Below are 13594 nucleotides of genomic sequence, written 5' to 3' on the forward strand. Positions count from 1 at the left end.
TAGTCAAAGGATTTGTCACAAGGAATTCATAAATTAAAAAATAGCTAAAGAAACTAGGTTGAGAATTTGGTGAAGAAAAGAATGAGGAACATAAAAACACTTATAGAGAGGCTTGGGAGGATTCTCTAGATTTGCAAGGTCAACTGGAAACTCATCAAGTGATTCTATTGTTCTTTATTTGTTATATCTTACTATTTGTTGTGTTATGGTTGTCCTATGTGCCTCTATTATTAAATAAATTCTCATGATTTATTGGTAGTTTATTGATTTCTATTTCAATTTTGGTTCTCTTGTTTTATGATTGGCTATGATTTCTATATTGCTCACTATTTGTAATTATGTTTTTCTTGTTGGAACATGGGATCTAGTCCCTTTCCAGCCTTTATAAAAAAAAAGCCATCTTTCAATCACGTATTAATATTGTTTAGTTTTATTTATTAGAATATCATTTTAATTCCAAGCATTTTTTCTTAGTTTATTTTTAGAATGCATGTTTTATTTCCATGCATTATTCTAGTATAGATGATCCTTTACTCTTTTTTTTTTCAACATTTAACTCTACATATGTATTAAAAAACTAATGCAATAGATGATTGAATTATGTGTAAGTTTTTACATTGCAAGCAAGAAATAGGAAGTGGAAGCTTAGATAAATTTACTTTGTCATTATTGGAATTCAAGAATTAAAATACCATCTTAGAATCCCACAAAAAAATAAAGAGTGAAATGCTTGATTGATTTGATGTACATCAAACATGGTTAAAAAAGAAGAAAATATCTACAATTGTGATAATTCTTGCCTAACAAAGTATCTCATATACTAAACAATGTAATATAGCTAAATATTACACTAACATTTCCCCACTTATTATACTCTTCTCTATATCAAACTTATACCATCTTTGAAATGAAATAGACACCTCAAATCACTTCATTGCTAAGGGCATGATAACATAAAGTGAAGACTAGCATCCTGTTAGTGGACATTCCCACCCTTAGTGGACATTATAAGCACTATTAGAAACTACTACATTTTACCAACTATCACATTTGAAGAACTAGATTTTCATCATCTAGACCCTCCTCTTATCTTCTCATTTTTCATGTGATCTATAACCACAAAATGGAATGAACTCCCTTTATCTTTTTATTCTAAATTTAGATACAATTTGAATTTTACATATCAGTTCTATAAATAATTTAAAAACATATTTATTGTTATAAGTTGTTTACTAAAAGTTTTTTCTTAAAAAAATAAATAAAGAAGAGACCTTCATATATTAATAAAGGAATATGGAAAAAAAAAAAAACAAACAAAAGGAAACAATGCAGATCAATAAGGTCAAAATCTATAGCCTGTTGCTAACAACATGTATAAGGGATCCATACAGAGAAAATCTTGTGCATATGTAGGCACAAAGCATCTAAACATGTCATAGAAGAGTTGATAAAAAAATCATCGATGATTGCTCTTTTATTGAAAGTTAGTTTGTTGATTCTTTGTTTTTGTCTGTAATGCTATAAAGACTTTTCCTTTTATCAATCTCACTCACTTCTTGTGAGATTAGATTCATTGTCCTTAATGACAACTATGCAATTGATCCAGACTCTTCCCCTACTTATCTAATTAATTTTTTTAATAAAATGTTATGTTTAAGTGAATAAAACACTTCAAACTAAACAATCATTTTACCATTTTATGGTGGAATATCTTCATGGTTGTTGGGATAAGGTGTCTCAATCTTGGAGTCCTAACATTGGTAATTTAATAATTGATTTATTCTAATTTATTAATTTCCTAAGTTTCTATTCACTTTGTGGGTCCTCTTTGTGAGGTGGAATCCTACATGGCAATGATGAGATGACATAATCCCTCTTTTAGGAAATTGGTGTCCACTTGGAAGCTTCTACATTTTGGGAAGGCATTGCCATATATTTCCATTTGGAGTGGAAATTGATTTGGCAATTTCCTATGCTGACTAAAGTGTCTTGGCTTGTGTTTTCTATTATAGATTGGAGTTGTATTTGATCAGCTAGCATTTACGGTAGATTTCACTTTTGACAAGTGGTGTGAGGTATAGTAAGTTCCTACTCCTGGTTATGGGAGTTGCTATGTTGAACGTGCTTACATTCGGAAAGATAGCCATGTTGGGTGAGATAGGTGTTAGTGCTTTATAAATTCGCTATGTGCAACATGTCACGAAAATGAAATTTATATTATTTATGACACAACTTACCTCTTACGATTTAAAGTTGGTTTTGGAAACCATGGCAACCTACTTCTTTATATTGATCTCTATAAATGTGTGGTGCCTTGACTTGTTATTTATGAGAGGTTGAAGATTTTGAGAAACATCGTTATGTTGCCAAAATTATTCCTGAATCCTATAATAGTGTGAAGACTCCTAAAAGCATAGCTCTGAGATTGTATTGTAATTGTTGTTGCTGCTAATTAATGCAATTGAGCTAAGTGTTTAGAGTGTGGATTTTTTCTCAAAACGGTCTTCCCACATATATGCTATGTTATGAGTTTATTTTGCTTTGGATATCTATTAATGTTTAATTAGATTTGTATTTGAATATGTAATTGTTAATGGGTTTAGAATTTTTTGCATTCACTCTCTTGATAGTTCAGTGTAGGAAGCTATTTTCTGCTACCTAGTTTCCTTTCAGTTGGTATCGAAGCCTAATCACCTTTTCTCTCAGTTGTGAATTTTGTTGTGTTTTTCGTACAGGTCTAAGTTCTAGTGGGAGTTTTGCAGAAGTGTTTTTCTTGATATCCTATTGCAAAAAATGATGGCAAGCATATCTAGTAGGATTGATTTGGATTTTGATTATTTCGATGAAGCATTGGTTATAACTTTGGCAATGCAACATTTAAAGATGTGTGGCTAATAGAGTATGGGGCATCTTTTCACATGACATCACATAGATATTGGTTTAAAATATAAAGAATTTGATGGTGGAAATGTGTATCTCGGTGATGATTCTCATCTAGATTTAGTTGGTCATGTAAGAGTTTGAATTAAATACCCAGATGGTGTATTGCACATTCCAGGTTTGGCACGAAACCTCCTTTCAGTGAGTAAAATGAATGATGTGGATGTGCAAGTTGTCTTCTCAAGTGAAGGATGTAAAATGACTTGAGGAGCTATGGTTTTGGCAAAAGGAGTTCAGATAGGAACCTTGTTCAAGTTGTATGCATGCACTATCAAATGCAATAGTTCTTTTGATAAGTCAAAGAAGTAAAAATCTTTAGATTCTTCATCCTCACTATCTAAGAGTCTCAACCATATTGGTGAGAAGACAATGTTATGTCACCAGAGACTTGGTTATATTGGTGAGAAGGGTCACCAAACCTTAAAATCTACGAGTTGTAGAAGTCCTTGAAGATTGAAATCCCGAGCTTGAATTTTGTGAACACTATATCTTTGGTAAACAAAACCATGTGCAATTTTATAAAAGTTCTCATAAGTCTTTTGGGGTATTTGACTACATTCATGCGGATGTGTTTGGTCTTGTAAATGTTCCTTCATTATCAAAATATATACACTTTGTATATTTTATAGATGATTACAGTAGAAGGAAATTTGTTTATCTCCTTAGGGGTAAGGTAAAAGTTTGTATTCATTTTAATGAGTTTAAATTCTTGGTTGAAAATCAAACTAATAGAAAGATTAAATGTTTGAGATCTGACAACAATGGTGAGTTTTGTTCTATAGAGTTCAAATTTTTTTATAAAGAGCACAAGATTGAAATACATAAGACAAATCCATACATCCCTCAACAAAATGGAGTTGCAGAGAGAATGAACAAGACATTGATGGAGAGGGCTAGGAGTATGCTGAGTGCTATAGGCCTTGAGCAAAAGTTTTGGGCTGAAGCTATAGCTATTGCATGTTATCTGATCAACAAATTTCCTACACCAGCTCTTGTTGATAAGACACCCATGGAGGCATGGTCTGGTAAAAGTCCTTCATTGAGGCATCTCAAAGTATTTGGTTGTGAGACATATGCACATGTGCCAAGTGACAAGAGGTCTAAGTGTGAAAACAAGGCATTTAAATGCATCTTCATTGGCAATGGTGTTGGTGTGAAAGGGTACAATATTTATGATCCAGTGGCCCAAAAGGTTCTCTATAGAAGAAGTGTAATTTTAAAAGAGATGAAACCTTCCATTGTATTATTGCAGCCGAAAAAAAGAGGAGGAAAAGGAGGTAGTTCAAGTTTCACTTACTTCGGGAAGAGATGAACAACACACTCCTATTGGACCCAGTGAGGAGGAGGGCTCTAGAAGCTTTAAGCATTCTGAAGAAGATGAAGATCCTCAACATCAGTCTTTGAGGATGTCTACGCGTGATAGGCGACAACCAGACATATTTGGTTATTCAGCGTAAAGGTTTAGTTAATTATTGTTGGTTTCAAATTATGTTTTTTCTTTGATTGCTAACATTGATGAGCCTAGGACTATTAAAGAGGATATGGGTATGGATGATGTAGATTCCTAGAAGAAATCCATGGATGAAGAGGTGGCTTCTTTGAAGAAAAATGATACTTGGGATCTGGTACATTTAACTGATGGACGTAAACCAGTTGGTTGTAAATGGGTGTTGAAGAAGAAATTGGGTCTTGATGGCAATGTGGAAAAAAATAAGGTATAATTGGTCGGAAGGGGTATTCACAGAAGAAGGGAATTGACTTTGGTGAAATTTTCTCTCCTAATGAAAAGCTAGAATCCATTCATTTTCTGTTATCACTTGCAGCAACATATGATTTGGAAACTAAGCAAATGAATGTGAAGACAACTTTCCTTCATTATATTTTGGAGGAAGAGATTTATATGTCATAGCCTGAGCACTTTGTGGTTGAAGGTAAAGAAAATATAGTATGTAAGTTGAAGAAATCTCTATATGGTTTGAAATTCAATCTCATAGGATTTAGTACCAAAAATTTCACACCTATATGTTGAGTTTGAAATTTCAAAGATCTAAATCTGACCATTGTGTGTATTTCAAAACTAAAAAGGGTTCCATTCTCATTATTGCATTGTATGTAGATGATATGTTGGTTTTTGGGAATGGTAAAATGATATGTTGGTTTTGGGGAATGGTAATATGATTTTAGATTTGAAGTTTCTATTGTCAACACAATTTGATATGGAAGATTTAGGTGTAGTGAGGTATATCCTGGGGATGGAGATCAGAAGAGATAGAGCTAGTAGAAATATTTGATTAAGCCAAAGAAAGAATGTGAACTTGATATTGGAGAGATTCAACATGTCAACTTGCAAATTCTTTGTAGTTTCTATTTTTCAAGGAACGAAGCTATCAGTTGAGGATTGTCCAAAATCTCCTTTTGAGGTAGAGGACATGACTAGAGTATCGTATGCAAGTGTTGTAGGTTGAATTATATATGCTATGGTCTATACTAGGCTAGACATTGCCCAAGTAGTAGGAGTCCTAAGTTGATTTATGGCTAATCATGGACAAGTACATTGGGATGTAGTGAAAAGAGTGTTCCTGAGATATTTTCAAGGTTCTTTGGAGTACTCCCTGTGTTTTCATGGTTATCCTAGTGGATCTTGGCATTTAGTTTGTATTTGTGGATTTGTGGATTTAGATTGAGCAGGTGACAATGATAGAAGAAGATCTAGTAGTGGATATGTTTTCATGTTGATTGGTGGTTCTATCAGTTGAATGAGTAAGTGACAAGCTGTAGTGGCTTTTTCCACAATAGAAGTAGAGTAAATGGCAACTACTCATGCTTGTAAGGAATCCATTTGGCCTTAATGGTTGTGGTCTGCTATTAGTTTTGATTCAGGACAAATTACAATTTGTTGTGATAGTAGAAGTGTCATTAGCTTAGCTAACAATCCTACCTACCAAGCCAGAACATTGCATATTGATGTACAGTTTCATTTTGTTCATGATATGGTAGAAGATGGAAAAGTAAAGTTGGATAAGGTTGATACTTTGGCGAATGTCGCAGATGCATTGACAAAGCCAGTGAAGAATGAGAATTTCAAATGGTGTGTCAATTCAATGGGCCTTGGGTCCTGAGTAGTTGATGTTGTAGACTCTTGACAGGCATTCGACAAGTGGGGGAATGTTGGGATAAAGTGTCTCAACTTTGGAGTCCTAACATTGGTTATTTAATAATTGATTTATTCTAATTTATTAATTTCCTAAGTTTCCATTCACTTTGTGGGTCCTCTTGGTGAGGTGGCATCCTACATGATAGTGATGAGATGGCATAATCCCTTTTTCAAGAAATTGGTATCCTCTTGGAAGCTTCTACATTTTGGGAAGGTGTTGTTATATATTTCCATTTGGAGTGGAAATTGATTTGACAATTTCCTATGTTGACTAAAGAGTCTTGGCTTGTCTTTTCTATTATGGATTGGAGTTGTATTTGAGAAGCTAGTATTTATGGTGGAGTTCACTTTTGACAAGTGGTGTGAGGTAAGGAAAGTTCCTATTCCTAATTATGGGAGTTTCTATATTGAACGTGCTTGCATTTGGCAAGATAACCATGTTGGGTGAGATAGGTGTTAGTGCTTTGGAAAATTGCTATGTGCAACATGTCCTTAAAATGGTAACTATATTATTTAGGACATGACTTACCTCTTAGGGTTTGAAGTTGGTTTTGGAAACCATGGCAGCCTACTACTTTGTGTTGAGCTCTATAAATGTGTGCTGCCTTGGCTTATTATTTATGAGAGGTTGAAGATTTTGAGAGACTGAATCTTGTAATAGTGTGAAGACTGCTGAAGAGCATAGCTCTGAGATTGTATTGTAACTGTTGTTGTTGCTGATTAATACAATTGAGCTAAGTGTTTGGAGTGTGGGTTTTTTCCCGAAAGAGTTTTCCCACATATATGTTGTGTTATAAGTTTATTCTTCTTTAAATATCTGTTAATGTTTAATTAGATGTACATTTGAATCTGAATTTTTAAAAGCTTTAGAAATGTTTGCATTCGCCCTCCTAATAAGTATAGGAAGCTATATTCCACTACCTGATTTCCTTTTGCGTGCTCTTTCAGCCTACACGTCGTTGAAAATCTACAATGTCTATCTCGAGGACTCCAAGATTTTTGTATAAGAGCAAGTAGACAAAAAAGCGTGGTTAATATTTTTGTAAGTATACGTAAAGTCTCCGAGCCTATGGCCACCCATCCTAAATAACCTGCGAATTGTTCTCAACTTGCCATATTCCAACGCATCGAAAGACAACTGATTAAAATGTCACGGGTGATCATTTTGTTTTCCATCTAGCTTTGATTTGACATTCATTAAGATCATCCCTCAAAATCTTAATTTATTCCAACCTCATAATTTTGTAGACTATATGAGAGCACAGAAGTCGAATCTTATCGAGAATAGTAAAGGGTTTCAAAATCAGTGCCGGCGTCATTCTGCGTGTCTGCGGGGTAATTTAATTGGTTTTCGCTTAAAACAAGCTTTACAGATGCCCATCTGTAACATAAATAGAAAGTCCAATTCGTATTTAGGGTTTCATACAATTTCAGCGTAAGGAAATTTTAAAATATTGGTTTTATTCATTTTGATTTTGACCAGATCTTTTCATTGATGACAACTATAGGGAGGCACCGCATATCTAGTCAATTAGATTTCGCTGGCTGGCTATAAATGGTGATCGTCCTATCATCATTATATCGCATCTCTCTCTATTACATATATTTTCAAGGTTTTGAGATTTCCAATGGCTTCACAAATGTTATTCTTTATCGTCCTCTCCCTTGCAATATTATCCTGTTCATGGGGGTATCAACAAGAGGAGAATATTGTGTTTTACATGCACGATATAGTGAGCAAACCCAACGCAACAGCAATAGTAGTTGCAGGAGTAAATGGAATATCCTCAGAGCTCTTAAACATTGGAACAGTGCTGGTTATAGATGATCTTCTGACTGAAGAGCCTGATCATTCTTCCACCGTTGTGGGAAGGGCCAAAGGAATTTATGAGTTTTCAGATGTGAAGGGAAATGCAGTTCACATGGTGTTCTCTGTTGTGTTTGAGAACAAGAAATATAATGGGAGTACACTTGAAATCCATGGAACAGATATCTTCACGAGGTCCTCTGGAAGTGAGGTGTCTGTGGTGGGAGGAACGGGGAAATTGAGGTATGCTCGTGGGTATTCCAACGTTACTCTGCATTCTGCCGTTGGCTTTGATGGCATTCTCAAATTCAACACTTTCTTCCGCCTAGATTAAAGTTGGTATGATATAGGAGAAATAGATCAAATGTAAGAGAAATGGGTATTGCTTTCCATTTTAGGTTTTATAATAAAAACCATTCGTGATATTTATTCTATGGATTACATTGGAACCGAGATATGCGACTTTGGCGCTGGTTTTTAACACCCTCTAACCCTTCATTTCTTTGTATGTTTTCATTAGTGTATATCGTCTTTTATGCAGGTTGTTATTACTTGTGAGTTTGATAAATGATAACAATTATTCTGCGAGTCTTAAATTCTACACACTAAGCAACATATTAAGTGGAAAGAATGTTAGTCAACTTTGAGTATTTAACACTTTTAAGCCTAGAAGTGTATACTTAGTGTGATCATACACATTAGACAACATATTAAACCAAATAAATGTTAATCAATTCTAAGTATTCAACACTTTTGAACCTAGATGTGTAGGCTTAGTGTGTGTGATTTACATCGTTCCCAATGATTCTGTATATCAATTTTTCTTCATGTTATTTGTAGTCATTCTTCTTGGTGAAATGTCTAGAGGAATATATGTTTATTCTGCGCAATCCTAGTAGTCATTCTTCTTGATGAAATATGTAGAAGAAGTTATGTTTATCATTTAAGAGACAAGTAGGTAGTGCTAGATCTTAAATTAAAAGTGATATCTGGTGACATGTAAGATCTGTATTAGATATGGTTAATTTTATGTAAAAATATTTAATGGAATTTCAATATATTTACGAACTTAGCATCTTGGTAATTATAAGCTAATTTAACATTTTAAACAAGTTTGGTAAGTAAACTATCAGTTTTGTATATTGAATGTAATATCAATGTTTAAATGCATATTGAAATTGAGGATTTCAATTTATTTTCTTACAAAATATCAATAGTAATGTTGAAAATGGCAATTAAAGGGACATATGCTCATCTAATAATAGAATAGATTTTCAAATTAGTAAAATAAATCTTTGTTACACATTTGTACTGTAAATTTCTTCCATCTTTCCACATATTCTTGATGATTGTATTCCTTATCTTATAGAAAATATTCTCTATCATTTTTTTAAATAATGTTGAATGCCAATTCATTTGAAACTTTGAATTAAAAAGAGAACATTTTTTTTACTATAGGAATTGGGCATAGCACCCCATGTAAACTACAATGCACTAGTGAGTTCAGGGGAGACTAGACCTTATGACCTCATGCTTAACCATATAAATCTCTCGCTCATCCATCCATACCCCAACCTATAGAAGTTGATGATCAACCATGAGAGCTAAGATTCATTTGCAAGGAAAACACCTATCAGATAAAAGGGATCAAGAAAAGATAATATGCCCTATAATAACTAGAGAATTTTGTAATATTGCATAAACAATATTGGAACTACAATTACAATGAATAAATGAATAATTAGATGTACATTTGAATCTGAATTTTTAAAAGCTTTAGAAATGTTTGCATTCGCCCTCCTAATAAGTATAGGAAGCTATATTCCACTACCTAATTTCCTTTTGCGTGCTCTTTCAGCCTACACGTCGTTGAAAATCTACAATGTCTATCTCGAGGACTCCAAGATTTTTGTATAAGAGCAAGTAGACAAAAAAGCGTGGTTAATATTTTTGTAAGTATACGTAAAGTCTCCGAGCCTATGGCCACCCATCCTAAATAACCTGCGAATTGTTCTCAACTTGCCATATTCCAACGCATCGAAAGACAACTGATTAAAATGTCACGGGTGATCATTTTGTTTTCCATCTAGCTTTGATTTGACATTCATTAAGATCATCCCTCAAAATCTTAATTTATTCCAACCTCATAATTTTGTAGACTATATGAGAGCACAGAAGTCGAATCTTATCGAGAATAGTAAAGGGTTTCAAAATCAGTGCCGGCGTCATTCTGCGTGTCTGCGGGGTAATTTAATTGGTTTTCGCTTAAAACAAGCTTTACAGATGCCCATCTGTGACATAAATAGAAAGTCCAATTCGTATTTAGGGTTTCATACAGTTTCAGCGTGAGGAAATTTTAAAATATTGGTTTTGTTCATTTTGATTTTGACCAGATCTTTTCATTGATGACAACTATAGGGAGGCACCAAATATCTAGTCAATTAGATTTCGCTGGCTGGCTATAAATGGTGATCGTCCTATCATCATTATATCGCATCTCTCTCTATTACATATATTTTCAAGGTTTTGAGATTTCCAATGGCTTCACAAATGTTATTCTTTATCGTCCTCTCCCTTGCAATATTATCCTGTTCATGGGGGTATCAACAAGAGGAGAATATTGTGTTTTACATGCACGATATAGTGAGCAAACCCAACGCAACAGCCATAGTAGTTGCAGGAGTAAATGGAATTGTTAATGTACTAATCTTTAGGTTAAAACTTAGTAATTTTAGGTTAATATTAGTTATTAAGGTATGATTAATATTTAGGGTTATTTTAGGTTAATTTTAGTTTTGTTTGATTTTATTAGTTTTTGTACAGTTATAACTTATTTGTTTCATCCGACAGTTTTTGTGTAACTGTGCAAACTGTTTGCTGCCTTTATTATGCAGCAAGTACTTCTTGAATACTAATTGAAAATAGTTTCATTTTATTTTTGTCATTTCATTTACATTTCTGCCCTAACAGTGGTATCAGAGCGGAGAAATAAGAGCAAAGAATTCTACAGAAACAATAAATTGATTCAGGTGATATCAATTTATTTATTCTCTATTTTTAAAGGATTGAGAAGTTATTTTAAAGTTGCAGGCCTTGCAAATTGTGTTTATTTATTTTAAATTTAGAATGCAGTCTATTGTTTCATTGATTGGAGAAACTTTAACAGGAAAAGATAATTGGATGGAATGGCATAGAAAAATTGAAAACACTCTCATTTTTAATGATTTATGGTCTAAAATTTGTGATGGAAATGCCCAACCTACAACACCAATTGAGGCTAAAGAAAAAGAAATTTGGCAATATAAAAATTCCAAAGCTTTGGCTTTGATAAGAGCTTCTGTTAATGGAGATGTGTATCGACATATACAAGGATGCACATTTGCATGGGAAGCCCTTCACAAATTAAAAGATTTATTTGATTCTCATTCAGAATTAGAGTTTATTCAGTTACAATTAAAATTGTTTAATCTTGAATTGAAAAATGGTGATGTTATGAGTTTGGCTTCTGAAATCAGAGCTATAAAACATGATGTTGATGCTGCGGGTGGAAAAGTTGATATCTATCTCACTGCTTTCATTAAGGCACTTCTTCCAACACATTCCACTTATCTAGAGTCTCTTCAAGCAAGTAATCAATTGAAAACCATTTCATTTGATAAATTGGTTGAAAAGTTAGCAGAACGTGAAAAAGCTTTTGGAAGGAAAATAGATAATACTACTGAAAATGTTTGTTTTGCTCATCAAAAAGAAAAATCTATCAATAAAATCTCTTCAAAGTATAGTTATAATGATAAAGGAAAAGCTAGAGGTCAATGGAGGCAACATGATAATCAAAATGATAGGCAGTATTTATATTGTAAAAGATGTGGTAGAAAAGGTAGTCATGAAGCACATGAATGTAAGCTCTCATGGGACAAGATAGAAATTTTTAGAGAAAATTCATTTAAACAGAAAGATAAAACAAAAATGCACAGTGATGATAAAATTTCAGCGGATAAAATTTCAGGAGTAGCCCAATTTGCTTGTGACAGTGATAGTGATCAATATGTGCTTTCTATTTCAGATTTTACATCTAATTCCTCATGGTATGATTCTTGGATCTTAGATACTAGAGCCACACAACATATGACATTTCGGCGTGATTGTTTTGAAGAATTTCATGAAGGTGCCTATGGTCCAATTTATTTAGCAGATAAATCTAGTCTGAACCCTCTTGGAAAAGGAACTATTCGATTTAAGTTGCCTAATCTTCAAGACTTTGTGCTTCATGATGTATTATTTATTCCAGAATTACAACGTAATTTGCTATCATTAGTATTGATTCGAGAAAAAGGGTATTCTATTTTCTTAAAAGATGGGCAGGTTGTTGTAAGAAAAACATCTAACAATCAAAATTGTTTTCACTGGGTGTGAAGATGGAAGATTATTAAAATTAAATGGTGCTTCTACTTCTAAAAATTTTGCATATCTTACTGAAGAAGAGAGTCTATCACCAAGCCTTTTATGGCATGCAAGTTTGGGGTATATTAGTTATGATAGCATTCATACCATGCAAAAGAATGGTGTTGATGGTTTGCCATTTTTTTCTAAATCAACTGAAAAATGTGAAGCATGTATTCTTGCCAAACAACATAAAAATTCTTTTCCTCATTCCACCTGGAGAGCACATAGAAAATTGCAACTCATTCATTCAGATTTGTGTGGGCCTTTACTAGTAACTTCTATTGGAGGATCTAAGTACTTTATGTTGTTTATTGATGATTATAGTCGCATGACTTGGATTTATTTTTTGCAGAAAAAATCAGAGGCTTTTGACACTTTTAAAAGATTTCGTGTTATGATTGAAAATAAGGCTCAATCTCAAATTGGTACTCTTCGAACAGATAATGGTGGAGAATTTACTTCTCTAATTTTTGAGGATTATCTTTGTCAAAATGGTATTCAGCATCATCTCACTATTCCAGGCACTCCTCAACAAAACGGTGTTGTTGAAAGAATGAATAGAACTATCATGAACATGGTTCGAGTAATGTTATATTTCAAAGGCATCAAGTTATATTTTTGGGCTGAAGCAGCAAGAACAGCAGTCTATCTTCGCAATAGATCTCCATCATTTGCTCTTCACCAAACAACTCCATATGAGGTTTGGTTTGGTTATCCTCCAACTATTCGACACCTTCGAATTTTTGGTTCTATTTGCTATGCTTTGATTCCTAAAGAGAAAAGGAATAAGTTGCATCATCATAGTTATAAGTGCATTTTTTTGGGCTATTCTGAAACTTCAAAAGCCTATAGATTATATGGTGAAGTTCATAAAAAGTTTTTTATTGCTCGTGATGTTGTATTTTGTGAATCTTTCAAAAGTAATACACATATTGAAAATGAGTTAAAACAGCTTGATAAATTTGCCACATCTTCTCCTTGGATAGAAAATTCTTGTGAGATTTTACACTCTGGAGGAATGAATACATGTGTAGAACCTGTATCTCAAGCTACCTCAACTCATGATGCTCCACCTCTTCATGTACTAGAAGAAGCCCCTTCTCATAGTGATGTTCTCACTAATGATGAGCCTGACTCATTACCTCCCAATGAAGATTCTAATCCACAAATAGAAACATCTATTGTCCCACAAAAATCCTCTCATAGGTGGACCAAACAAGTTCAACAAACTTTGAAAGATTTACGACCTG

At 33.5% G+C, this 13594-nt stretch overlaps 1 protein-coding gene across 1 annotated transcript; it reads left to right on the forward strand.

The window, feature by feature from the left end:
- The first annotated feature begins 7587 nt into the window (after positions 1-7587).
- LOC131068025 (dirigent protein 2-like) lies at positions 7588-8330 on the forward strand. The gene has a single exon (XM_058003231.2). It carries the CDS (start codon positions 7723-7725, stop codon positions 8233-8235), a length of 513 nt encoding a protein of 170 aa, XP_057859214.2. The 5' UTR covers positions 7588-7722; the 3' UTR covers positions 8236-8330.
- The last annotated feature ends 5264 nt before the right edge of the window (positions 8331-13594 follow it).

Source organism: Cryptomeria japonica, chromosome 6, assembly GCF_030272615.1.
Source record: "Cryptomeria japonica chromosome 6, Sugi_1.0, whole genome shotgun sequence".
In the NCBI taxonomy this organism is placed as follows: domain Eukaryota; kingdom Viridiplantae; phylum Streptophyta; class Pinopsida; order Cupressales; family Cupressaceae; genus Cryptomeria; species Cryptomeria japonica.

What these genes read in the sequence shown, in the direction of transcription:
- LOC131068025 (XM_058003231.2), top strand. Translation starts at nt 7,723, where the DNA reads ATGGCTTCACAAATGTTATTCTTTATCGTCCTCTCCCTTGCAATATTA.